Here is a 27,677-nt window from a genome sequence, read left to right as displayed (position 1 = left end):
TGGTGGTGCACACCTGCAGTCTCAGCTACTGGGGAGGCTGAGGCAGGAGAATCACTTGAACTTGGGAGGCAGAGGTTGTGGTGAGCTACGATCATGCCACTGTACTCCAGCCTGGGCAACAGAGTGGGACTCTATCTCAAAAAAAACAAAAAAACAAAAAAACAAGACCCAATTGTAAGTCATTGACAAGAAACTCACTTTTAATATAAAGACATATGTAGATTAAAAAGATGGAGAAAGATACATTATACTAACACTAATCAAAACAAACCTGGAGTAGATACATCAATTTCAGACAAAGAAGCCTCAGAGCAAAGAAAATTACCAAGGATAAAGAGGGACATTACATAATGATAAAGAGGTCAATTCTCCAAGAAGACACAACGATCCTGAATGTGTTTGCACCTAACAATGGACTGTCAAGACATATGAGGCAAAAACTGATAGAACTGTAAGGAAAAACAGATGAATTCATTAGTATAGTTGCTATTGTGGACTGAAATATGTCCCCCAGAATTAATATGTTGAAGCCCTAACCCCCAGTGTGATGATATTTGGAGATGAGACATTTAAGAGTTAATTCTGTTTAGATAAGGTCATAAGGGTGGGGCCTTGATGATGGAATTAGTGCCTTTACAGGAAGACACACCAGAGAGCCCTCCCTTCCTGCCTCTCTGTGTGCATGCACTAAGGAAAAGCCATGTGAGGACACAGCAAGAAACAACTATCTGCAACCCAAGGAAAGAGCCCTCACCAGACTCTGACCCTGCCCACACCCTGACCCCTGACATCTAGTCTCCAGAGATGTGAAAAATAAATTCCTGTTGTTTGAACCACCCAGACTATGGTATTTTGTTATGGCAGTTTGAGAAGACTGACAGTCAGAGACTTTAAAACCCCTCTGTAATTCACAGATACAGGAGATGGAAAACTAGTAAGGACAGAGTTGAACTGAACAACACTGTCATAGTTTGTGTTTCTATAAAGGAATGTGTGGGGTTGGGTAATTTATAAAGAAAAGAGGTTTATTTGGCTCACATTTCTGCAGACTGTAGAAGCATGGCATTAGCATCTGCTTCTTTTTTTTTTTTTTTTTTTTTTTTTTTGACAAGGAGTCTTGCTCGCCAAGACTGGAGTGCAGTGGTGTGATCTCAGCTCACTGAAACCTCCACCTCCTGGGTTCAAGCAATTCTCCTGCCTCAGCCTACCAAGTAGCTGGGATTACAGGCACATGCCACCACGCCTGGCTAATTTCTATGTTTTTAGTAGAGATGGGGTTTCGCCATGCGTGGTCCCAAACTCTTGATCTCAGGTGATCCACCTGCCTCAGCCTCCTAAAGTGCTGGGATTACAGACGTGAGCCACTGCACCCAGCTAGCATCTGCTTCTATGAGGACCTCAGGCTGCTTCCACTCATGGCAGAAGGCAAAGGGAAGCAGGCATTGCATAGCGAGAGGAAGGAAGAGAGAGAAGGGAGGTAGGTGCCAGGCTCTTTTTAACAATCGGTTTCCCCAGAAACTATTAGAGTCAGAACTCATTACCATGAGGATGGCACCAAGCCATTAATGAGGGATCCACCCCCATAACTCAGACGCCCCCACTAGGCCCCACCTCCAAACTAGGGATCAAACTTCAACATGAAATTTAGAGGGGACAGGTATCCAAACTGTATTAAACACCATCAGTCTACTAGATCTAATTGACATCTATAGAATACTTCATACTCTGCATATAACAGAATTTACATTCTTCTCATGCTCATACAGAATATTCACCAAGATAGGCCACATTCTGGTCCATAAAATGCAGCTTAACAAATTTAAAACAATGGAAATCAAAGTATGCTGTCACATCAAAATGTAATTAAATGAGAAATCAATAACAGAAAGAGAGCTGGAAACTCCAAAAATACATGGAGATTAAACAATACACCTACAGGCCGGGCATGGTGGCTCATGCCTGTAATCATTAGCACTTTGGGAAGCCGAGCAGGCAGATTGCCTGAATTCAGGAGTTTGAGACCAGCATGGATAACATAGTAAAACCCCGTCTCTACTAAAATACAAAAAAATTAGCTGGGTGTGGCGGTGTGCTCCTATAGTCCCAGCTACTTGGGAGACTGAAGCAGGAGAATTGCTTGAACCTGGGAGGCAGAAGTTGCAATGAGCCAAGATTGCACCACTGCACTCCAGCCTGGGCAACAGAGTGAGACTCCGTCTCAAAAAAAAAAAAAAAAAACAACAACAACAACAAAAAAAACACCTACAAGCAATACATAGTTTAAGGAAGAAGTCTCAAGCAATATTTTAAGCTAAATGAAATATAACCTATTAAAATTGTGGGATTCAGAGAAAACAGTGTTTTGAGGGAAATTTGTAGCATTGAATATATATGTAGAAAAGAAAAAAGATTAAAATCAGTAATAGAAGCTGCCGCCTAGAAAACTAGGAAAGAAAAGCAAAGTACAAAATAAGCAGAAGAAAAAAAATAGTAAAAATTAGAGCATAAATTAATGAAACAAACCAGGAAATCAACAGAGAAAACAGAGGCTGGTGGTTTGAAATAATCAATAAAATTGATGAACTTCTAGCCAGGTTAACTAAGAAAAAGAGACAAGATACGAATTACCAATACCAGTATACCAACAATGAATCATTGCTCCTTGAGATATAAAACATAGTACTACTTGCATTAGTACCCAAAAATGGAATACTTTGGTATTCCAGAGTGTTCATTTAAGATCTGTATGAGGAAAACTACAAAACTGATGAAATGAAAGGCAGATTAATAAAAGGTAAGCCGGGTGCAGTGGTTCACGCCTGTAATCCCAGCACTTTGGGAGGCCAAGGTGGGCGGATCACCTGAGGTCGGGAGTTCGAGACCAGCCTGACCAACATGAAGAAACCCCGTCTCTACTAAAAATTCAAAATTAGCCGGGCATGGTGGGGCATGCCTGTAATCCCAGCTACTTGGGAGGCTGAGGCAGGAGAATTGCTTGAATCTGGGAGGTGGAGGTTGCTGTGAGCCAAAATCACGCCATTGTACTCCAACCTGGGCAATAAGAGCGATACTCTGTCTCACAAAAATAGAATAAAATAAATAAATTAAATAAATAAATAAATAAATAAATAGGAAAAGCATACGAATTTATTTAGCCATGTATGTGGAGAGAATCACAGAGTGATTACCCAGTATCCCAGTGGGGCCCAAATACTTACATAACCTCATGCCAGAAGGGAGATGGGGATGGGGAATATGGGTAATTCTGTTGAGGGGTAGTAATTGATTACTAGGGAGGATGAATGGATACTTAGTGGGGGACAGAGACTGACTTGTAAATGTTTCTCTCTGGAAAATGAATGAGCCTGAGAGACATTTTGTAAAAAGGTTGGGCCAAGTCTGGTTACATTCTTGATTATCATTCCTGCAATAGACAATGAAATAACATGGGAGAAAAAAACCCTTGTTCTTCTTGGTGGATCTGTCAGGTCTTTGTGTGGCTAGGAGAAAAGTCTCTTCCAAGTCCTATCAATCTGTAAGGGCTTTTAATTCAAAATGCTCATTATGCCAAGGAGTCATATTTTGGGGTGGAATTCCTTGCACTTTTTAAAATGCAGATTGCTAAGTGAAAGAAGCCATTCTGAAAAAGTATGATTTCTGTATGATTCCAACCATCTGACAATGCAAAAAGCAAACCTATGGAGATGGCAGTGATTGCCAAGAATTGTGGGGAGGGAGACATGAAGAGTTAGATTACGGGAGACTTCTAGGGCAGTGAAACTACACTGTAGGAGACTGTAATGGTGGATGCCATTGTCAAAACCCATAGAACTGTACAGCATAAAGAGTGAACCCTAATGAACTGTGGACTGTCATTAATAATAATGTATCGATATTGATTTATCAGTTGTAACAAATGTCCCACATTAATGCAAGATGTTAGTAAGAAGGGAAACTGTGTGTGTGGAAGGGGCTATTTGGGAACTTCCTGCTGATTTCTCTGTAATCCTGAAGCTGCTCTAAAAAAAATTAAGTCTATTATTTTTTTTAATGAAAAAAACTTTGAACTATAAGATTATTTAATATGAACATACCTAAAATTTATGTTTGCATCAGAAAATCAAGGTTGTTGTAAAGATTGGTTAACACTTCCGTGTGACCCATAAGGAAAGGGCTAACTTGGATTATTTTTAAGGAAATAGTAAATGTATTATGCCATCATTAATTCAGTGGGGGAAAATGGATATGATACCTAGTTGCAGCTTTTATTTATTTATTTATTTATTTTTATTTTTATTTTTATTTTTTTTTTGAGACAGAGTCTTCTCTGTTGCCCAGGCTGGAGTGCAATGGCATGATCTTGGCTTACTGCATCCTCCGCCTCCCAAGTTCAAGCAACTCTCCTGCCTCAGCCTCCCGAGTAGCTGGGATTACAGGCATCTGCCACCACACCCAGCTAATTTTTCTTTTTTTTTTATTATTATTATTTTTTGAGACGGAGTCTCTCTCTGTCTCCCAGGCCGGAGTGCAGTGGTGTGATCTCGGTTCACTGCAACCTCCGCCTTCCGAGTTCAAGTGATTCTCTTGCCTCAGCCTCCTGAGTAGCTGGGACTACAGGCACCCGCCACCATGCCTGGCTAATTTTTGTATTTTTAGTAGAAACGGGGTTTTGCCATAGCAAGGATGTAGATGAGTAGATGGGTTCCAGAGGAGAGAGACACAGTCTGTGAGGTGGGATAATTGGATGCAGGGATGAGGAATTTCCCCATGTTGGCAGAGGTGACAAGGAGAGGGGCTTAGCAATATAAGCCAGAGGCATTTGGGGAAAGGAGGCCTGAAGCCAACTCACCTTCTCCCCGCTCCTGCCTGTTTCACTGTCTTGCTCTGCACCATGTTTCCAAGGCCCTCCTGGTGATTCTGATGTCCTCTGAAGTTATATGAACCACCGCTATATATACAGCGACAAAACCTTCCAAAGGCAGAGCATGCAATGCAGGGTCCCACCCCAGAGTCAGTGCTTCCGAGGCTCTGGAAGGAGGCCCAGCATGCAAGTTCTAACAGGTTCCCGGGTGACACTGCTGCTGCTGACCCAGAGACCAGGCTCCAGGATGCACCACTGTCCTGCTGCAGTGACGTTTGCCATGTCCCTCCTAAAACTCTCCTTCCCCGGTGTCCTGTACCATCATTTTCCCACAGGCCCACCCCTTTACATTGGAAAAGCCCTGGGGCAAGAATACAGACATAGGCCCACATCCTCTATGTGTAAAATTTGTAAGTTTATAGGTAAAACTAACAATCTCCTTGGAGTTTCACACTGTAACATAACAGCTTAAGGAGAAGTGGGCCCCAGCCCTGCAAACCCTTCTTCTCTTCCTACCAGTGTCAAAGGCGTGTGAAACAGAGCAACTCCATCTTGAATGGGAGCTGGGTACAATAAGGCTGAAACCTACTGGGCTGCATTCCCAGACGGTTAAGGCATTCTAAGTCACAGGGTGAGATGGGAGGTTGGCACAAGATATAGGTCATAAAGACCTTACTGATAAAACAGGTTGCAGTAAAGAAGCCGGCCAAAACCAAGATGGCAACGAGAGTGATCTCTGGTCGTCCTCACTGCTACAGTACCGCCAGCACCAGGACAGTTTACAAATGCCATGGCAACATCAGGAAGTTACCCTATATGGTCTATAAAGAGGAGACATGAGTTATCCAGTCCTTGTTTAGCATATCATCAGTAAATAATCATAAAAATTGGCAATCAGCAGCCTTCAGGGCTGCTCTGTCTATGGAATATCCATTCTTTTCATTTTTGAGACGAGTCTTGCTCTGTTGCCCTGGCTAGAGTGCAGTGGCGCGATCTTGGCTCACTGGAACCTCTGCCTACTGGGTTCAAGCGATTCTCCTGCCTCAGCCTCCTGAGTAGCTGGGATTATAGGCACCCGCCACCGCGCCTGGCTAATTTTTGTATTTTTGGTAGAGATGGGGTTTCACCACCTTGGCAAGGCTGGTCTTGAACTTCTAACCTCGTGATCCACCCACCTTGGACTCCCAAAATGCTGGGATTACAGGCGTGAGCCATGGCGCCCTGCCTATTCCTTTGTTTTCTTAATAAACTTGCTTTCACTTTACTCTGAGGACTCACCCTGAATTTTTTCTTGTGTGAGATCCAAGAACCATCTCTTGGGGTCTGGATCGGGACCCCTTTCCTGTAACACCAGGACTGAGTTCTGTGCAGCCTTTGCTGGCCTCTCTCCCAATTGTAGGGATACCCCAGACTGCTGTCCAAGCTCCCTTCCCTCACTCAACCCTCCACCCACACAGAATGGCCACTCCTTGGAATGACAACCAGAGACAGGGGCCCACACAGGTCTCTGAAGCAGGCTCAGGGCTGTCTGGGTGAAACATCCTAGGGTCCTAGGACCTAGAGCTTTGACCACATGGAGCTGCCCAGGATCCAGATGGATACATCCCCTTGGCCCTGGGACTGGTCATCCTGAGGGAGGGGTGCAGCTGGAAGAGGAGGAGAGCTGGGCCCTGCAAAGGGCAGGCCCAGGCCAGGGTGCCCTCTTGCCTCAGGCTAGGGCCGATTCTGCTTTCTGATCTACCCTGACTGCTCCCACTTGGTTCCTGTCTTTGGCTTCTCTTCTTTGCTTCAGCTGCTTAACCCTCAAATGTTTGTGCTCCCCAGGGTTCTGGCGTTTTGCACCAGAAGTTCTTAATTTGGAGAGGTGTCTGTAGATGGGCTTCAGGAGAACACCCATATCCCTTGAAAGGGCGTACACAAACTTGAGTGTATGAGTGTGCATTTTTCTGGGAGGAAAAAACCCCATCACTTCATTTTATATATATGTATTTTTTTGTAGTATTGAATGCATGATTTTAATAGTAAATAAAGAACCGCATTGATAATGATGCTCAATCAGTCTCAGATGTCATAACTGAAAGTTCAAAAAAACTGACCCTGTAACATCCCAAACACTGAAATCATAGACTATTCTAGTTGTGTTTTCAGTTTGGAAGATAAATACGTAATTCTAGAAATCAAAATTAAAAACCAGAACTTCATACCTTGTGCAAGCATGTTAAATTCCAAGAACGGTGCTATGTGGTAAAGTTCCATGGCTGCTTCTGCCCTGGTCATGTTTGACTTCTCTGCAACAAGAGCCTGAACTTCACTGAGACTCCCCACAGAGGGGCTACAGTGCAAAACAGAGAGGTCCACCATGTTGGTATACATACAGTGTAATATCACTTTTGCATATTTTTTTGGTATAATGGACTCATCTAATATAATTCTTGTGGGAGTCCTCAAAGTTCGGTCTGTGATTTCTTCACCAGTTCGTATCCTCCTTTGTAATAAATTTCGAAAAAATGGGGACTGTGCAGAAATAACAGCCTTGTGGGCTTTGAGCTCTTCATCTAAACAGTTCTGATTTCCACCAAAAGCTTCAACCAGTTCAGAGTCTGAAAAAAACTAAGGACGACATCATAATAACACATGTAATCAAAGAGTCCACGCATATCTACATCAAGGGAATTCTTCACTAAGCTGAACAAGGATATCGACATTTTGAAACCCTGAGTCCTGCATTCCAAACTCTCCTGTATAAAGGTAGTGTAACAAAGCAGAAAACAAGGGCATATCAATACCAGCTGTATTGATGTCCATTATTATCTCTGCCCTATACTCAGGTGAGGAAGAAAGCAGCGTTTTAAAAAATGGACACCTTGCTGCCAAAATGGCACAATGAACAGAATAACAAGTTTCTTGACATATGAAATCTACATCAGTACGATACTTGTACTCATAAAGATCATTCATACCTTTCTGCAATGTCCAGGTTTCCGGCCTAGCCAAACTGGCTTGTAGAGAAAGCTCCTTTAATGCTGGCGTTCCCTCATATTCCTCCACTAAAGCATTGACATCTCTAACATCCCACCCAGAGAGGAGTTCTCGCATCTGCTTGGCATGATTGGCAGACCTATTAGATTTCCGACGCTTAATTAAGGTGGCAGGGCCAGAAGTCCTCTTTTTTTTTTGTCTTGTGGTTTCTTATGGCCATGGTCAAGGCTATACAATTTCGGTTTGCAACCGAAATTCTCAGCCTTACTGAGAATAGGATGACGTCCCTATCAAAGTCTACTGGGCCTGTGAATTTCCCCCTACCCTCCGGGAACATGAATGAAGATAATGAGATGCATTAGCACCCATTTTCCTCAGTCACTCAGGCATTCCATCTGCGGGTTCTCCAGAGTATAATCCCAGAGGCCGTTAGGAAGCTTCAACCCTGGATCCAGGTGCCTCTTTTCATTCATTTCACTGAGAACAGGGCCGTTAGACTTTACTTCAGTGCATACCACTGGAAGTGTGAAAGACTGTGGGCAGCCAGAGACACGGACTGTATATTCTGTAAGAACTACACAGCAAGGATCCTAAAGGGTTTATTATACAGTCTGCCCTTCGTGTTCCATGGGTTCCGCATCCATAGTTCAACCAACCCGGAGGCTCCTCCCGCCGCTGCTGCTGCTGCCGCAGGGACCGCTGCCGTCGCCTCCGCCGCCTCTGCCACCAGCACCGCCGTCGGCACCGGCGCCAGCACCCCGCCCCATCCTCCTCCTACCGCCGCCGCCGCCCTCTCCTCTCCTGTCAGTAGCTCAGGCTCCGGGATGGCTTCAGGTTTCCCTCGCCGCTATTTTGATTCCCAGAGGGAGCAGGAGGGACTCGGCTTGGCCTCTTTTTTTTTGTTTTTTGTTTTTTTGGGACAGAGTTTTGCTCTTGTTGCCTAGGCTGGAGTGCAATGGCCAATCTCGGCTCACTGCAACCTCCGACCCCCGGGTTCAAGCGATTCTTCTGCCTCAGCCTCCCGAGCAGCTGGGATAACAGGCATGCGCCACTACGTCTGGCTGATTTTTGTATTTTTTAGTAGAGATGTGGTTTCACCACCCCGTCTCTACTAAAAATACAAAAAACTAGCCGGGCGCGGTGGCGGGCGCCTGTAGTCCCAGCTACTCGAGAGGCTGAGGCAGGAGAATGGCGTAAACCCGGGAGGGGGAGCTTGCAGTGAGCTGAGATCCGGCCACTGCACTCCAGCCTGGGCGACAGAGTGAGACTCCATCTCAAAAAAAAAAAAAAAAAAAAAGAGATGTGGTTTCACCATGTTGGCCAGGCTGGTCTCGAACTCCTGACCTCAGGTGATCTGCCCGCTTTGGCCTCCCAAAGTTCTGGGATTACAGACAGGAGCCACCGTGCCCGGCCCACTTTTATGATATTAAAGGGCTCTGTGATAAATACCCTCTACTGCCCAAAAAAAAGGTTAAGGACCACTGCAATATGGGCTCTTTGCTTTAGATTTCATTTTAGATAGATGTTGATGACTGTCAGAGCTGTTCTTTTTTGGCCTTCGTTTGTATTCTAAGGAGAGTACAGACCTCTCCTTAGAACCCCAGATCTGGAGATCAAGCTGGGGGTTGGCTACCGTGCCTTTCTCATTCTGAAATAGAAAACTAAATCTATCTTCTCCCCTAAACCTGTTCCGTTCTTCCTGTGTCTCCTACTTCAGTGCGCAACCTCAAAAACTACCCTATTGTATAAATCAGGAACAGTCATCCTAAACCTCTCTCCCCATTCCCTCTCTGCTCCCTTCTCGCTAATATCTCCACATTCAATAGATGTTTTTAAAATATAAACTCAAGATTTTATTGTCTTCATAATAAAAGAAAACATAACACTTAGGACTGGATCACTTGGCCATTTCTCTTCTTATCTCCTCCCAGTTCAAAATGCTTTGCATCTTTTAGTAGCCAACATTCTCTTAGAGCTGCAGCTGGACTCAACGCACTCAAGCCTTAGCACAGTCTTCTGTAGTTTTAGCCTTTTCCCGGAAAATCGGCTTAGTTAGCCCACCATGGCCACTCTGCTTCCTGTCATAACACCGCTTTCCCTGGGCATACACAGAATCCTTGTCCTTCGTGAACTGTGTCACTTTGTGGGGTTGGTGCTTGCCACACTTCTTACAGAAAGTCCGGCGGGTTTCAGGAACGTTCATAATGTTTGTGTGAGCGCTATCGGGGCGGAAAAGCCACATTCAATGGATTTTTAAAAATCTTTTTGCCTAATTGTTTCTCAAAAATCACCTCCACTTCTCTTCTCAACGTCACCACTATACTTATTCCAATAAGAAGTGCTTGATTCCTCATTTAAGGAAGGTTTGCGGGTTTAGATTGGTTCTGTGTCTGACTCCTTGCATGGAACTGGATGCAAGGAGAACCTGGACAGTCAAGGTGAAGAAAAGAACTTCGGAGTACTGATCGGAACTGGTCAAGGAATTTCTGCATAATGGCTAAGAATAAATCTATGATGAAGTTTTTAAAAATAACTAGATGTAGTGATGCATTTAAACACACTTTTTCAACTTGATAGCTAGAGTTCCTCTATTACTATGAATTTTTAACACTAGCAGCTCTCAGAAATGGTTTTATTCCTATTCCTGAGCCAATATAGGTTTAAATAATATAGGCGTAAATAATAGGGCTGAGCTCATAAATGGAGCAGTAATACTCCATTAGGACACAGGAAAAAACTCAACGTAGATGGCATCAGGACTGTTTATCTTCGGTCTTCCTAAAGTCGATTTTAATTGTTCTGACAATGAAAGTAGATAGTGGATAGAGATACGATCTTGTACCAAAAGGATTATTAGTGGGGGAACTGCAGTGCCTGAATAGTGTCTGCAAGGAGGAAAAGGTGGGGTGGGAAGACTCATAGTGGTCATTTGGTCCGTCAAAGTCTCTTCTGCTATCAATCCCTTGAAATTATGCAAAAGCTAAATGTTATTCTGCATTTAGAAACTATGTTCTTATTATGTACAAACACTATTTTTTAGAATGTAAATACTTAAAGAGGTCTGAATTTTACTGAAAAAAATTCTGTGAAAGATATGGTCTGCTGATAAGTTCTCTTCAGCCCTGACGCCCCTTAGAAGTCCCAAAAATCTATGGACCAGGAATTACTCGGGAAATGGTGGTTTCAGTGTAAAAGATGTCATCTACCCTTTCCCTCACTGCACAGATGGTGAAGGGGAAACTGAGAGAGATAAGTCACTTCCCCAAAGTCAGACAGAGTAAAAGTGGACCAGATCTGTTTGGTCCTGAGCCCAAACATTTCGAATGGACACAAGGCTGACAAAGAAACAGTCGGTCCCAGAGCGTCAGGAGTGGGACATGTGGACCACAGGAAAAATACTGGGTGGGACGACTTAAACTTCCAGGCACCAGGGGGCGCCAGACACTCTATTTTACCTAAAGGAGACTGGCTTCTACCGACAGGAAGAGCCCTTGCCCCCAACAAAGAGGGCGCCCAATGACGTAAACCAATCCGCTTGCTCTGCGCGAGGGCCTGGGGTTCGCTGGCGTAGCCAATCAGTGCGGCCCCACAGCCGCGTGCGTGTGACGCCAAGGCAGGGGCGGAATCAGATTGGAATTTTGGCGGGTTAGTCTGTGGATCAAGAAGGCGTCCCGCCACCGGGTGAGGAGCGCCGGCCCCAGGCATGCGGGTGATCCTCGGGCGGCGGGGCCGGGTCCGCCTCGCACGTCTGTGCGCGGGTTGCAAGGGATCTGAGGGCGAGAGGCGCGGGGTCTTGGGAGCTCGGGTGGCCGCGATCTGGATTTGGCGGCAGCTCGGGACGGCGCGGGGCTGGCATGGCCGGGCCGGGGGCTGGGAGTTGCCGGCCGTCTACTAAGGAACCGGGTTCTTCTTTTTAAAAGCAGCCTTTTAAGTGCTTGCCAAGTGCCTGCCGCCTGGGCTTTCTTTTATTCATTCATTCATTCATTCATTCATTCATTCATTTCTCGTATTCATGATTTGCTAATGATTATTGAACGCGGGTGGTGTGCAGGGCTGGGATCACATTTACGCTGCCTTCACGGCGCTTACAGTTTAAAGGGACGAGCAGGCAATAAACAAATGCACGACAGTGGACGACTCAGGGTCGTCCAGAAAGTCTCAGAAAGATAAGTAAGTGGAGACCGAAGGGCAAGAAGGACCTGGGGGGAGCTTTCTTCCAACAGAGCCTGAGACCTCAAAGCAACTTAGTGTGTTCCAGAAAGTGGAAGCGGGCTGGCCCGGCTGGAGCATTGTTTTGGGTGTCTGGGTGGGTAGAAATGGACGTGGTGGATTGTGGAAAAGGTGAGGGAGTAGAAAGCTTGGAAAGGGAGAGAGAATATGTATCATTGCCTCGCAAGCTTTGCAGATTTTGTTCTAAGGGCAATGGAAAATCATTAAAGAATTTCAACGAAGGGACCCCCATGATCTGATTTATGTTCCTAAAAGGTTACTAAGGAAAGGGAAGGTTACTGTGGCTGTTGTATGGAGAATAGATTGCAGGGGGACAAAGAGACCAGCATAGAAAGCTAACAGTGTCATCGGGTGAAAGGTTGATGGTGGCTTGGCCTAGGGTTCTGGCAGTGAAGTTGGAGAGAAGTGGTAGATTTGAGCAGTGTTTTGGAGATGGAACCACAGTACTTGTCAGTGGTCCTGGATTTGAGGGCGAGGAAGGGTGCACAGTTTCATTTTGGGGGAAGGCGAGGCAGGTTATAGACTTGAACAAGACAGTTTGCTCCTAACCCTCAGGAAGCTTACTGTCCAATAGATTCCCCAGTAGATAGCCCAGTGTGTGGCACATGAGGGGGCCGTGGAAATGTTTGTTGAATTAATTTTTTAAAAGCGACCAGCCGTGGTGGCTCACGCCTGTAATCCCAGCACTTTGGGAGGCCCAGGCGGGCGAATCACAGAGACCAGCCTGGCCAAGACGGTGAAACCCTGTCTCTACTAAAAATACAAAAAATTAGCTGGGTGTATGGCTGGCGCCTGTAATCCCAGCTACCCGGGAGGCTGAGGCAGGAGAATCACTTGAACTCGGGAGGCGGAGCTTGCAGTGAGCCGAGATCGGGCCACTGCACTCCAGCCTGGGCGACAGCGTGAGACTTCATCTCAAAAAAAAAAAAAAAAAAAAAAGAAAGCCCGCGCGCGGTGGCTCACACCTGTTATCTTAGCACTTTGGGAGGCCGAGGCGGGCGGATCACAAGGTCAGGAGATCAAGATCATCCTGGCTTAAACGGTGAAACCCCGTCTCTACTAAAAATAGAAAAAATGAGCCCGGCCTGGTGGCAGGCGCCTGTAGTCCCGGCTACTCAGCAGGCTGAGGCAGGAGAATGGCGTGAACCCGGGAGGCAGAGTTTGCAGTGAGCCGAGATTGCCATTGCCCTCCAGCCTGGGTGACAGAGACTCTGTCTCAAAAAAAAAAAAAAAACAGCGCCTTTGGGGAGGTCAAGGCAGTCGAATCACTTGACTTCAGGAGTTCAAGACCAGCCTGGGCAACATGGCAAAACCCTGTCTCTACAAAAAAATTCAAAAATTAGCCGGGTGTGGTAGCGCACACTTGTAATCCCAGCAACTTGGGAGGCTGAGGCAGAAGAATTGCTGGAGCCTGGGAGGCGGAGGTTGTAGTGAGCCGATGGCACCACTGCACTCCAGCCCCAGCGAGGGAGCAAGATCCTGCCTAAAAAAAAGAAAAGAAAGCACCGTAATCACCGTAATTAGTTCTTTGACATTGAACTTGCCAAAGAGCACATGTAAGTTAAATAAGAGCCTAGAAAAATTTATCCTTTTTTTCTTGCAGTTTAAAAAATCATCTTAAATGAAAAGAGAAGTGTGCAGAGTGATACAACTTTGTCTTAATTAGCTACGCTGTTTCTCTGTGCTTTGCTGACAGTATTGAATCAAAATCATGATTGTCACTAAGGCTGCGACTAAGCAGACTCACACAGTAAGCTGCCGTGGATAATGTCAGGTGTGTTACAGTGAATAAAATGAGAGAATAGCCTAATTGAGATCGACCCCAATAATTCGTGTGTGTGTGTCATTTTTTAAAAAGAGACCAGGTCTTGCTATGTGACCAGGCAGGTCTCAAACTTCTGGCCTCAAAACTTTCGCCCATCTTAGCTTCCCAAAGTGCTGGTATTACAGGCGTTGAGCCACCATGCCCAGCCAACCCCAATAGTTCTTCCTCATAATTTATCTCATCCATGTAATCTAGTGCGATACAAACTGCTCTGCATCTCAATGAATTTCTGTAACCTCAGTTTAAAGACAAGTAAAAGTGAGCTGGTTACATCCAGGGAGGGAGATGGCATTGGCGGTGTGGAGAGAGGAGGCGAGAAGTGGTCAGATTCTGGATGAATTCTGAGGTTAGAGCCCAGAGGAGTGGTAGGATTCTGAGTTTGTTGGAGGTGTGTGTTGTGAGCGAAAGAGAAGAATTGAAAGTGACGTTTCTAATATTGATTTCACACAGCCAAGATTCTACATTGCTCATCTCCTGGGCACCTGAGCCTCCTTTGAAGTTTCCTGTCACAACTGTCCTCTTGACAGCATGGATGGTAAGGCCTGGCAATTTTCTGTTTCTCTGTTTCAAGGAAAACTACCCTTTTGTCCATGGACTTGTTATTTATTCCACTTGTGAAATGGTGAAAATGCTCCCCAGCCCTCAGGTATTGTCTTAGAGGTTCTGAAGCAATCTCACATCTCACAGAGGTCACTGAATGTTACTTGCTTTTATCAGATGAGATTTCTTCTGGCAACAGTGATTGTCTTTCATAATTACAATAGCTGGTAGGTGTACAGTGGGCCAGGCACTGCTCCAAGATTCTTATGGAAATTAACTGATTCAGTCCTCGGGCAAACATATTTTATAGGCAGGAAAACAGGGATGTTTAGTAACTTGTCACAGTTCAAGCTGGCAGAGCAGGGCTTTAAACCAGGCGTTCTGACTTCAGAATTTACATTTGATAATGAAATCTGTTGAAGCGATTTTAGTGTAGCTCTGACTTAAGTTTTTATTAATATAATCCTTTCTAATTTTGTTCATTTTGCAAGGGGTGTATACAAAATGTTTACCTAGAAAAGAGATGGTGCACTAATTAGCAATCATCTAAAATGATTGTGCTGGGCTGGGTGCAGTGGCTCACACTTATAATCTCAGCACTTTGGGAGGCCAGGGTGGGAGGATTGCTTGAGCCCAGGATTTCAAGACCAGCCTAGGCAATAGAGTGAGACTTCATTTCTAGTTTTAAAAAATTAAAATGATTGTGCTGGTTGTGAAGAGATCTAGTTGCATAATTGGACTCATAATCTGAAACTGGATTTTTTTAAAAAATTCAAACACATTACACTTTGCCCTTTAAAAAAAAACTTGAAATTCCTCACACGGTGATGCACAGTGGCCCCCCGTTTCAACACTCCCAGCCGATGCCTGAAACTGGGGATGCTACGAAACCCTAGGCATGCTGCGTTTTTTCCTGTACATACATACCTGTGATAAAGTATAATTTATGAATTAGGCCATAACAATAACAATAATAAAATGGAACAATTATGGCAATATACTGTAATAAAAGTTATGTGAATGTGGTCTCTCTCCAAAGTATCTATTGCACTCTCAAAATATCCATTGTACTGTCCTCAACCACAGTGACCATGGAAAATCAAAACCACAGAAAATAAACCCTCAGATAAGGTGTTATTCCTTATGTGAAACTCATTGCCCGATGGTATCATGGTAGTTTCCTGTTTCTTAAAATTGGCAAATTGCCTACAGGGCAGGTTATGTAATACAAAGCATCACTTTTTGCTATGAGATTGACATGAAAACAAGAGGTGAATGGATACATGTTCTCTAAGAAATCATAGTATCTATCTGGAAACAGTATAGGTCAAGAAAAAAAAAATCATAATGTTTAGGCCAGGAGTGGTGGCTCATGCCTGTAATCCCAGCACTTTGGGAGGCCAAGGTGAGTGGATCACCTGAGGTCAGGAGTTCGAGACCAGCCTGGCTAGCATGGTGAAACCCCATTTCTACTAAAACTACAAAAATTAACCTGGTGTGGTGGCATGTGCCTGTAATCCCTGCTACTCAGGAGGCTGAGGCTGGAGGATCGCTTGAATCTGGGAGGCGGAGGTTGCATTGAGTCGAGATCCTACCACTGCACCTCCAGCCTGGATGACAGAGCGAGACCCCGTCTCCAAAAAAAAAAAAAGAGGAAAAACAAATCATAATGTTTAGTAAGAAAACCTCATTTGATTGGCATGGCATGGCTGCACAATTTGGCCAGTGTAGAGGACATTGGAAAGTGTATGGTACTTGGGATATACTGTTTAACAATGTTCCTGCTTATATTTTAGTGGAGGGAGCAAGATAACAAAACAATAAACGGGTAGTTAGTAGATGGGAGACACTGCAATGTCTTTGTATGCTGACAGGAGTGCTTCCGAGGAGAGGGAGAAATTGGGGATGCAGGAGCCAGAGAGGTGGTAATTGTAGAATGAAGTCTTGAGAAGCTGAGGAGTGGGACCCAGTGTAAGAGTGGAAGTGGAAGAATTGGCTGAATAGCACGAGATACTTAGTCCTAGGAGGGAAAGCAGAGAAGATACGTTCAGAGTTGGGAGTGAAGGATGAGGAAGTCTGATTGCATCTATTTTTTCTGTAAAATAGAAGCCAAGGGCTGGGCACTGTGGCTCACGCCTATAATCCCAGCACTTTGAGAGGCCAAGGCAGGTGGATCACCTGAGGTCGGGAGTTCGAGACCGGCCTGATTAACATGGAGAAACCTCTGTCTTTACTAAAAATACAAAATTAGCCAGGCATGTTGGCGCATGCCTGTAATCCCAGCTACTCGGGAGGCTGAGGCAGGAGAATCACTTGAACCCGGGAAGTGGAGATTGCAGTGAGCCGAGATCACGCCATTGCACTCCAGCCTGGGCAACAAGAGCGAAACTCTGTCTCAAAAAAATTAAAAATAAAAAGGTTATTTGATTATCTACTCTGAACAAGATCATCAGCTAAGAGTAAAGAGTGGGGAGTGGGCATAGGAGGTTTGAGGAGAGACAGTGTGAAGTGGTCAGAGCCTGGGAAAGCGAATGGATTGGGGACGTGTGGGAATCTTTAAGCGGTGCTGAATGCCTGTTTGTTATGGGTGTGCAAAAATTTAAAGTTAGCTAAGGGTCTTGTTGATCATGCCTGTAGTCCCAGCACTTTAGGAGGCAGAGGCAGGAGCATCACTTGAGGCCAGGAGTTCAAGACCAGCCTGGGCAACATGGCAAAACCCCATCTCTACAAAAAAAAATTTAATAAGCTGGGCATGGTGGTGTGCACCTCTAGTCCCTGCTGCTTGGGAGGCTAAGGCAAGAGGATCGCTTGAGCCCAGGAGTTTGAGGCTACAGTGAGCTAAGATCGCGACACTGCACTCCAGCCTGGGTGACCTTGTCTTGAAAAAATAATAAATAAACAAAAAAGACCAGTCAGCCTGGTAGCGAGTCTTTCTCCAGGACCATTCACCAGCCAGGGAACTGAGTCTTTAGAAGGCAGTGATGATGGTGTTGAACATGGATCCACAGGGAGGGCATTAGGGGCAGGGGGTGATGGACAGAAAGCACATTGTAGGTAGGCTGATGGATTAGACATGTGGATGAAGCTGAAGAGCTGCTGGGTGTGAATACTAGAGTGAGCAGGCTGAAAGGATGGGAAGTGGGATCGCAGAGGGACGCTCAGAGGTCAGTTGTACTTTGCTGTGATGAGTTGGAGTCACTATGGGAGTGGATAGCTAAGATGGGCGGTGGATGAGAAACCCAGCGACCAAGATGTGGGCTGGATCATCCTTGTGGAGGTTGAAGTGCCCCAGGAGGGGGAGAGCAGTAGAGAAGGAGGGAGGACCGGGGGGCGTTGCATGATACACGCACAATGATCAGCGCATGACAGTGCCATGACGGGTTCTTGAGGCCAGAATCTGGTGTCATGAACTTCAGAGAGCTGTGATCTGGAAGAAGAGTGAATTGTTCCAAAGTGACAGTGATAAAGAAGACATCAGGACCCTGAAGTTGATCAACAAATAATGACTGCATGCCTAATACGTGCCGAACACTATTCCAGACATTGCCATGTGAGGTGTGAATTATTAAACGCTTTCCATTCAAGAGGGTTCCAGGGGTAGCCAGATTTCTGTTGTAAGAGCCACTGGGGATCCGGGAAACGTGCTGGTAGTAGGTTTCACGTCCCAGGGGTTTGAGAACAAAGAGGCTGGGAGATTGAGTCAGTGTAATACAGAGAAGACATGATTTTTGATGGTGACAGGTAAACAGGGTTGTGAGTCACCATGGGATTAGCCCTGGTTCTCTTGTGAAAGAAGATGGGTTCGAAGTGAATGGTATGGGGTCCCCAGGCAGCATTTTCCACCTGTGCCCCCCAGTGGGGTTAGCCAGAGCCTCTTCTCGGGGTGTGCCCTCTTTGGCAGATGGGAACAAGAGATGATGGAGGCCTCTCTGCTTCCTTGGAGGCATGTGGCACTCTCACCTAGAGCACAGGGCGCTGCCTGGTCTCTTCTTTCTTGCACTGTGCAGTCTTGGAGTCTTTGTGGACTAAGCAACTCAAGCTAATCCTTATACAAACTCTTACTCTGAGCATTAGGCCCTGCCATCAGATTCTAGGCCTGAAGTTCGGCTACTGGCTCTTTCCTTCCGGTAAGGGATTGTAGAGTGGTCCGGTAAGGGATTGTAGAGTGGTAGAAAGGACATTGGTTTGTTGATCTAGAGATTCCTTATTGACCCAGCTCCTGCACTGATCTGTTTCTCCATGTGATCCTGAACAAGCCCTCACCCTCTCAGACTCTAGCCCCTGAATTTCAGACAAGGAGAGTAGGTCAGATACCCTTAATATTTTTCCATTAAATATCTCTGATTTTATAAACAAATAGTGCCCAAATGAGGGGGGAAAGAGCAAAGAAAATAGACAAATCAAGAAAGAAGAAATCTGACTGGCAAATAAACGTAAGCAATTCTTAACCTCACCAGTAATCCAAGAAATGCAAATCTTTTTACATCGTCCATCAGACTGGCAAAAAAATTTAAGTGACACATCAGATACTGATGAGGTGGTGGGGAGAAGTGGCCCTTGTGTACAGCACCAGTGAGAGTGATACAGGAGATAGCAATTATTTAGGGAGATAGTAAGGTCAACAGAGTCCTCAGCAGAATTTCCCTTTTAACAAAAAGCAGCCCCCAAGTAATTTCTAACAAAGGCCAGCCTGAAAAATCAAACTGCAGACATAGAAAAGCAAGCTAGTAATTTGCACAGGTGAATACCTGCAGCTGTGCCAATAGGAAAAGGCTCCCTGGGGGCCAGGCATGTTCAACATGGCGGCCCCTTTTTCAACCACGCGGACAGTAAAGAAACAGGCAGCATGGCAGCTGGCCAGGTAGAGAACCACCTGCATAATAAAAGATTAGGGTGGGGTAGCCGGGTTTTCCACCCTGTGCATACCTAGTCCAGCCAATCTTTCATGTCCTATGTAAATCAGACACTGCGTCCTCAAGCTCATCTATGAAACCCCATGCATTTCGCCATGGAAGCGGCAACCAATCTTTCTGGGACTCCTCTCTGCTGCTGAGAACTCTTCTCTTTCTTTTGCCTATTAAACCTCTGCACTTAACCTCACTTCTTGGGTGTCAGCGTCCATGATTTCCTCTGCGTGAGGCAACGAACCTCGGGTATTACCCCAGATGAATGATGACATTTCAAGAGTGCATCCACTTTGAAAACAATTTGGCAGCATCTAGCAAAATTGGAAAACGTGGATACCCAGCAATGCAGCAATTCCATTTCTGATAGATATTCCCAAGAAACACATGTGCGAGAAGACAGATACAGGATTACAGCGTATTTAGTAGTGGGGGAAAATTAGAAATAGCCCATATTGTCCTTTTTTGGAAAATGGAATAAGGTGTAACACAGTCTTACTATAGGATACAATATAGCAACGAAAAGAAATAAACTAGAACTATATGGGGGTTTTTGTTTGTTTTTCAGATGGGCTCGCCCTATACCCAGGCTGGAGTGCAGTGGCACGATCTCGGCTCACTGCAACCTCCACCTCCCAGGTTCCATCAGTTCTCCTGCCTCAGCCTCCTGAATAGCTCGAATTACAGGCATGGGCCACCAAGCCCGACTAATTTTTGTATTATTAGTAGAGACGGGGTTTCACTTTCTTGGCCAGGCTGGTCTTGAGCTCCTGATCTCAGGTGATCCTCCCGCCTTGGCCTCCCAAAGTGCTGGGATTACAGGCATGAGCCACCGCGCCTGGCTAGAACTGTATGTTTTGATTTGGGTTAATCTTATAAGCAATGTTGAATGAACTCAGAATGCAGAGTAATGCAGTGTGGAATATGTATGTTAATATTTTTTAAACCGTGTAATATATATTGACTGTGACTGCCTATATATTTATGTAAAAGCATAAAAATGGACTGGAATGATGCCTCGAAATTATGAAACTGATTACAATGGGAATTGGGGGCAGTGGTCAGGAATTGGGATAAGATTTGGCATGACAGACTTCATCTAGAAGGTGTTATTTAATGTTAAAGGAAAGAAGCAAACAACAAAATGTTAATGATGGCTAATTCTGAGTGATGGGATCTTAGTATTTTTTATATAGTTTGTATCTGTTTTTTTTTAAATCTCAAATAACTTAAAGGTCAGGAATTATATATATCTAAAGCCTAAATCGATGTTTGGTGTTTTAAAATTATTCCCTTGTTGGTTGAATTTCATGGAAGTTGGTGTGCGGGAAGTTCTCTCATTGATTGGAGTAGAATGCGTAAGGACATTTAGCCCTGTGGCTGGCCCACTCTACTCAGCAGTATTGGCTCCTTCTTAGCCCAGTGTCCCCTAAGAAGCACCTGGGGACAGGAAAGATAGAGACAAGAACAAAGACCAGGCAAAATGGTGCATCTGTAGAGTTTGTTGTTGTTGTTGTTTTGTTTGTTTGTTTTTTCCAGTTTCAGCTTTCATTTTAGATTCAGGTTTGTTACAGAGGTGTATAGTGTGATGCTGAGGTTTGGAGTATGATTGAACCCATCACCCAGGTAATGAGCATTGTACCCATTAGGTAGTTTCTCTTACCTCCTGTGGGGTTATTTAAATTGCCTTGTTAAAATTGAATGTTTGGAATCAGCTGTGCTTATTCTCTGTCCTTTCTCTTCTTTTCCCCTAGAGGAGGAAGACAATCTGTCTCTGCTGACCGCATTGCTGGAAGAAAATGAGTCAGCCTTGGATTGTAATTCAGAAGAAAGTAACTTCTTGACCCAGGAAAATGGTGAGCCCGACGCATTTGATGAGCTCTTTGATGCCGACGGCGATGGTGAATCTTATACAGAAGAAGCTGATGATGGAGAAACAGGAAACACCAAAGATGAAAAGGAAAATTTGGCCACTCTCTTTGGAGACATGGAGGACTTCACAGATGAAGAAGAAGTTCCTGCATCACAGTCAGCTGAACATAGGGTCCTCCCTGCTCCTGCCCCCAGTCGAGAGAAAACAAATGAAGAATTGCAAGGTGCCCTAACTACTTGCCTTCCTTATTTCTTTCGGATAAGTTGGATGAAGACCACCAGTCTGATAGTTGTCATCAAAATAGCTGCTGATTCCAGGGTAGAGATAAATGACTTTGTCAAAAAAGAAAAAAAGAAAGAAAATTATACCAGTTGATAGATGAAATGTTTAAGGCCAGCATTTCAGCACAAACTACAGACTCTGTCAGTGTCAGCCAGCTGCAATGGATCCTGTACGGAATGCCTCTGAAACGTTCCATGTTTCTTATAGAATAGTAGTACTTTGGTATTTATGTGGAATGTGGAGCCAGAGACAGGGCTGCAAAGCTGCCACGTATCTATTTGAGCAGAGCATTCCTGAACAGAAGCTTTGACACATGTTCTTTTCTTATTCCTGGCATCTCATACATCTTTAAGCTATAATAAAATTCAGTGGTTGGCTGTTTCTTCTAATACAGAAGCCAGCATTTATCATATTAATTATGATATCCAATTTATGAAATATAATTTTTTTTTTTTTTTTTTTTTTGGACAGAATCTTGCTCTGTCACCCAGGTTGGAGTGCAGTGGTGCAATCTTGGCTCACTGTAGCCTCCACCTCCCAGGCTCCAGTGATCTTCCTGCCACAGCCTCCCTAGTAACTGGGACCATAGGCGTGCACCACCATGCCCAGCTAATTTTTGTTTGTTCGTTTGTTTGTTTTTTCAGTTTTTGTAGATATAGGATCTCCCTATGTTGCCCATGCTGGTCTTGAACTCCTGGGCTCACGCGATCCTCCTGCCTCAGCCTCCCAAAATGCTGTGCTTACAGGCACGAGCCACCATGCCTGGCCTATAATTATTTCTCAAGTCCTAAAAACTTGTTAACTGTGGATTTGTATCTGATATCTCTTAATAGTACAGATTTATAACTAGCTTGACTATTGGTGCTTCATTACTTTAAATAAAATATGTGTTTCTCTAAGGGACCTCTTTGAAGTACAAAAGTTAATCATGAGCTTTGGGTATGTGACTATATCGTGGGTCTCAAGGTGTTGGGACAGGGAGTGGATAACAAAAATATTGCCAGCATTTTTGTCATGTAGAATGTTTCCTCCTGCCTGGTTCTTAAATTAACATATTTTCATTTCCTAGAGGAATTAAGGAATTTACAAGAGCAAATGAAGTCCTTACAAGAACAGCTAAAATTAACAACAATTAAACAGACAGCAAGCCCAGCCCGTCTGCAAAAATCCCCTGGTAAGAAGACTGTCATTCTGGCAATCGTGTGCATTTCTGTCATTAAGAAATTATCACATTATTTCTGCATCCAACTCCGGTTCAAACAGCCCTTTGAACCTCTTTCTGAATGGGTTTTTACTCACTTATTTTACTTTTAATGAAGTAGAGAAGTCTCCACGGCCGCCTCTTAAGGAGAAGAGAGTTCAGGGAATTCAGGAGTCAACGTGCTTTTCTGCGGAGCTTGATGTCCCTGCGCTACCAAGAACCAAGCGGGTGGCTCGGACGCCAAGGGCTTCACCTCCAGGTGTGGTACTTGAGGCCTCAATATCTTGGCACTGTTGTATGTGTTCATGTGTGTGTGGGTGTCTGTGTCTTTTGGTCTGTCTTATCTCCCCATTGAGAAAGAAAGTCAGTTTCTTGGGAATGGGAGCCACGTGATCTGTTTTGTGTTCTTCCTCTAGATCTCAGAGTGCCTAGAAAATCCTTAGGGCCAAGGCACGGGGCGGGAGGATTGCTTGATCCTAGGAGTCTGAGACCAGCCTGGGTTGTATAGCAAGACCCTATCTCTACAGTAAATAAACAAATTAGCCAGGTGTGGTGCTTGCCTGTAGTCTCAGCTACCTGAGAGGCTGAGGTGGGAGGATCATTTGAGCTCAGGAGGTTGAGGCTAGAGTGAGCTGTCATCACGCCACTGCACTCCATCCTCTTCCACAGAGTAAGACCCTGTGTGAAAAAAAGAAAATCCTTAGGTACAGAGTAGCTATTTACAAAGTACTTAACAGGTTGAATTTTTTTGTTAACTCTGTAGTCTCATAGTTTTACCAGGATTGTCATAAGGAAAGCCACTGGTCAGGTTCTCATTCTTTAGGCTTGTGAAGTTATTTCCTTAGAAAATGGTCGTTTTATTTGAAGCCAGGCTGTATTAAACCAAAAGGGCTGCTTTTTAGAAACGACTTCTTTGCCAGGAGTATAGGATGGTGTTCAAATACAGTCCTATTTCAGCACACACAGGTATATGCACAAAGCAACAATGAAAAGGATTTCTGCACTATGTATTGGTTTTCTTGTATTGCCAGGAGACATAAGACAAGGTGGTCCTGATAGAACATGGGTTGGAGGACACAGCGTTTCATTGGCTACATGTGTTTGGAAAGGCCCCTTTGAGTAGCATGGGTCTGTGCCACAGTAGTAGAGAACTACTTTCGCCTGAGTGTTCATATTAATCTGACAGCAAGTTATATATTCACATATCCATTCAGGAGTAGCATCCATCCCCTCAGGACCTTTGGCATTACTAAGGTGTTGCATTACGTAATGTCCAAAGTTTGGTTTTGAGGGGTGGGGAATGGGCCTGGCCTCTAGGTTCTAAAGTTCTAGGGTCACCCTGGCCCCTAGTGGGAGAGCAGGGATCCAAAGTCCCTTTGAGAGCAAACAACAATCTTATGAAAGAGTGATATTTTATTAAGAAAAATACCCCAGTGTCTGACCTTCCGGAGAATTATCAAACACTTCTAAAATATGAAAAGTAACTCCATCAGGGATATTTAATGAAGCAATAGTGAATAGAATACCAGACCCCTAACTCTCCTTGGCCCCAGAGATAAAATGGAATGGAATGAAATGAAACAAGAAAGAAGAAAAGGGGAGCTAGCTTTGGAATTTTTATTATTTATTTATTTTTAATTTTTGAGACAGAATCTCACTGTGTCACCCAGGTTGGAGTGCAGTGGCATGATCTGGGCTCACTACAACCTCCACCTCCTGGATTCAAGCAATTCTCCTGCCTCAGCCTCCCGAGTAGCACATGCCACCACAGCCAGCTAATTTTGTATTTTTAGTAGAGACAGGGTTTCATCATGATGGCCAGGCTGGTCTTGAACTCTTGACCTGAAGTGATCTGCCCTCCTTAGCTTCCCAAAGTGCCGGGATTACAGGTGTGAGCCACCACGTCTGGCCTGGATTTTCTTAAAGCACAATTTGAACTGTACACAGATCTCCACTAATAACTCATTCAGAAGGAGGTCTTTTCCTCCCTTTGAGAATCTGCCCCAGTGCTCTGTATTTTGATGAATACGCAGTAAACATCATTGCATAGAGAAACAGTATTTTAGAGTGGCACTGTCTAGGACAGCAGCCACTAGCCACATGTAGATATTTAAGTTTAAATTAGATTAAATGTAATTAGAAATGTATTTCCTTAAAAGCATGGGGTCACATTTAAGTGACTGATGGCCACCTGTGTCTGGTAGCTACCACTGTATTGGACAGCACCAATGTAGAACGTTGTTATCAGAGAAAGTGCTGTTGACTGTAAGGCCAAGAAATGGTATTGTAGGCATGCTTTGCTCTCAGGATTTGATTATCGCATGTGTTGCTCTAAAAAAGGAACAATCCTGGCCAGGTGCGGTGGCTCACGCCTGTAATCCCAGCACTTTGTGAGGCCAAGGCGGGCAGATCACCTGAGGTCGGGAATTCGAGACCAGCATGACCAACAAGGAGAAACCCTGTTGCTACTAAAAATGCCGAATTAGCTGGGCATGGTGGCGCCTGCCTGTAATCCCAGCTACTTGGGAGGCTGAGGCAGGAGAATCACTTAAACCCGGGAGGCGGAGGTTGTGGTGAGCTGAGATCGTGCCACTGCATTCCAGCCTGGGCAACAAGAGTGAAACTCCATCTCAAAAAAAAAAAAGAACAATTCAGCCTGTGCTCATGTGCAGTGGCTCACGCTTATAATCCCGGCACTTTGGGAGGCCTAGGTAGATTGCTTGGGCTCAGGAGTTCAAGACCAGCCTGGGCAACATGGTAAAACCCGTCTCTACAAAAAATACAAAAACTAGCCGGACATGGTGGTACATACCTGTGGTCCCATCTACTCAGAAATCGCTTAAACCCAGGAGATGGAGGTTGCAGTGATCCCAGATCACGCCACTGCACTCCTGCCTGGGTGACACAGTGAGTGCCTGTCTCAAAGGAACAAATCTATAAAAATAAATTTTGTGATTATCTGTGTGGTTGCCTTTTCATTAATTGTGTTAATTTTCTAGAGCCCAAAAGCTCATTTTCGAGGATGACAAGTGCACCCTCCCAACCACTCCAGACTATTTCTCAGAACAAACCTAGTGGGATAACTAGAGGTCAAATGGTGGGGACCCCAGGAAGCTCTGGGGAAGCGGCTCAACCCATCTGTGTGGAAGCCTTCTCCGGCCTGCGGCTCAGGTCAGTAGCTATACCATCTATTCATATGTGCCACTGCATAGGTTTTTGTGCCTCTCGGTGTCTTTTAGAAGTACTGTGTTTGTACATCAGGATCCACAAAACACCAGCAGCTTTTGAACTATACAAAACACCACCGTAAGACTAGCAGTAGCCCTGGGTTTAAGTACAGTTGCATATAAAATGTTTAAGAAAGACTTTTTCTTGTGTATATAATCAACAAAGAATATGTATCTATAAAAAGAAATGGACAAATGGTAGTATATTTAATCAGAAATTGACAGATGGAAACAGACTTTTAAAATTTTTCTCCATCTCTTTTGAGGTATAATTTAGACTATTTTTAAATACACAGAGAGTTTAACCAGGATGATATTTATGCAATTGAGCAATTACTGGATTGCTTTGGCTCTTCTGGGTCTTTTGTGGTTCCGTATAAATTTTAGGATCATTTTTTCTGTTTCTATTGATTCTTATAATTGATGTTAAGAAAAATAGCTATGCCATTTTTCTTTTTTAACTTTTTTTTTTTTTTTTTGAGACAGTCTCGCTCTTGTCCCCCAGGCTGGAGTGCAGTGGCGCGATCTCAGCTCACTGCAACCACCGCCTCCTGGGTTCAAGCAATTCTCCTGCCTTGGCCCCCCAAGTAACTGGGATTACAGGTGCCTGCCACCATGCCTGGCTAATTTTTTTGTGTATTTTTAGTTGAGATGGGGTTTCACCATGTTGACCAGGCTGGTCTAGAACTCCAGACCTCGGGTGATCCACCTGCCTCGGCCTCCCAAAGTGCTGGGATTACAGGCGTGATGCCCAGCTGCCGTTTTTCTTTCTAATAGCCTTTTTAAGGCAAATTTATATTCTTTGCATCTGTTATGGGGAGAAATTTAAGATAGCCTGTTAAAATAGGAATATATTCCAAGCTCAGTTCAATTAAAAGCTATATTCAAATCCTGGACTTTTATGGCTTTTTACTTTATTTTTATTTTTTTAATTATCTATACGCCGTGTCACTACTCCATTGCATCTCCATCATTACATCTGGATAATCCCAGAGCAGAACAGTAATCTTTACTGTGTGACTGGATTGCTTTTCGCACAGTCCATTTGAGGAACTAAGTGAAACCCTCTAAAACTCTTAAACTTTGTCAGTCTAAACATCAGCCAACAACTAAAACTGCTAAGCTCTTAAAGTATATATTATTAGGCAGAGAAGAACAAGTGTTGCCAACATACAATAAACGTGTATTATAAGGCTGGGTGTGGTAGCTGACACCTGCAATCCTAGCACTTTGGGAGGCCAGGGCAGGAGGATTGCTTGAAGTCAGAAGCTCGAGACTAGCTGGTGCAACACAGTGAGACTTCATCTCTACAAAAAGTAAATTAGCTGAACGCAGTGGCATGCACCTGTAGTCCTAGCTACTTGTGGAGTAGGGGGAGTGCTGAGGCAGGAAGATCACGTGAGCCCAGGAGTTCAAGACTGCAGTGAGCTATGATCATACCACTGCACTCCAGCCTGGGCAACACAGCAAGACCCTGTTTCTACAAACAAAAAAGAAGTGTCTTGTAAAGACTTGGTATTCTCCAAAACTGAAGAATGTATTTATGTCTTAATTACATCTGAGACACAGTCTGAGAAATAGAATACAGCAGTAGAAGCTGTGGTTTTCATTGACGGGGCAGCAGGGTTCCTTCTCAAGGTAGAGAATTGCCCCTCCCTGAGATGCTACTGCCTGCCCCAGCCATGGCCCATTTGAAGCTCCGTACGGGTACTGAACCATGTTGCTGCTGGTGGGCGTTTATTGCACATGTGAATC

At 44.5% G+C, this 27,677-nt stretch overlaps 1 protein-coding gene and 2 pseudogenes across 3 annotated transcripts in view; 1 reads left to right on the top strand and 2 right to left on the bottom strand.

Moving 5' to 3' along the window:
- Nucleotides 1-6,865: 6,865 nt before the first annotated feature.
- Nucleotides 6,866-8,209, bottom strand: LOC100997712 (annotated as a pseudogene).
- A 1,011-nt stretch (nt 8,210-9,220) lies between these two features.
- Nucleotides 9,221-27,677, top strand: part of MCM10 (minichromosome maintenance 10 replication initiation factor) — a 53,864-nt gene continuing 35,407 nt past the window's right edge. The window contains exons 1-6 of one of the 3 annotated variants that reach the window (XM_003903396.5): nt 9,221-11,521; nt 14,346-14,430; nt 21,094-21,435; nt 22,564-22,668; nt 22,817-22,954; nt 25,695-25,866. In XM_003903396.5, the coding sequence (XP_003903445.1) occupies nt 14,424-14,430; nt 21,094-21,435; nt 22,564-22,668; nt 22,817-22,954; nt 25,695-25,866 (764 nt within the window). In that variant the 5' untranslated portion in view covers nt 9,221-11,521; nt 14,346-14,423. Of the gene's footprint in view, nt 11,522-14,345; nt 14,431-21,093; nt 21,436-22,563; nt 22,669-22,813; nt 22,955-25,694; nt 25,867-27,677 lie in introns of all 3 variants that reach the window. The other 2 variants (XM_009213985.4, XM_009213986.4) reach the window with 2 other exon arrangements.
- On the bottom strand, nt 9,727-11,545 carry LOC116269390 (annotated as a pseudogene).

This window comes from Papio anubis, chromosome 11 (genome assembly GCF_008728515.1).
Source record: "Papio anubis isolate 15944 chromosome 11, Panubis1.0, whole genome shotgun sequence".
Classification (NCBI taxonomy): domain Eukaryota; kingdom Metazoa; phylum Chordata; class Mammalia; order Primates; family Cercopithecidae; genus Papio; species Papio anubis.
Note: the sequence above shows the minus strand (reverse complement) of the source record. Positions and strands in the feature narration are given on the sequence as shown.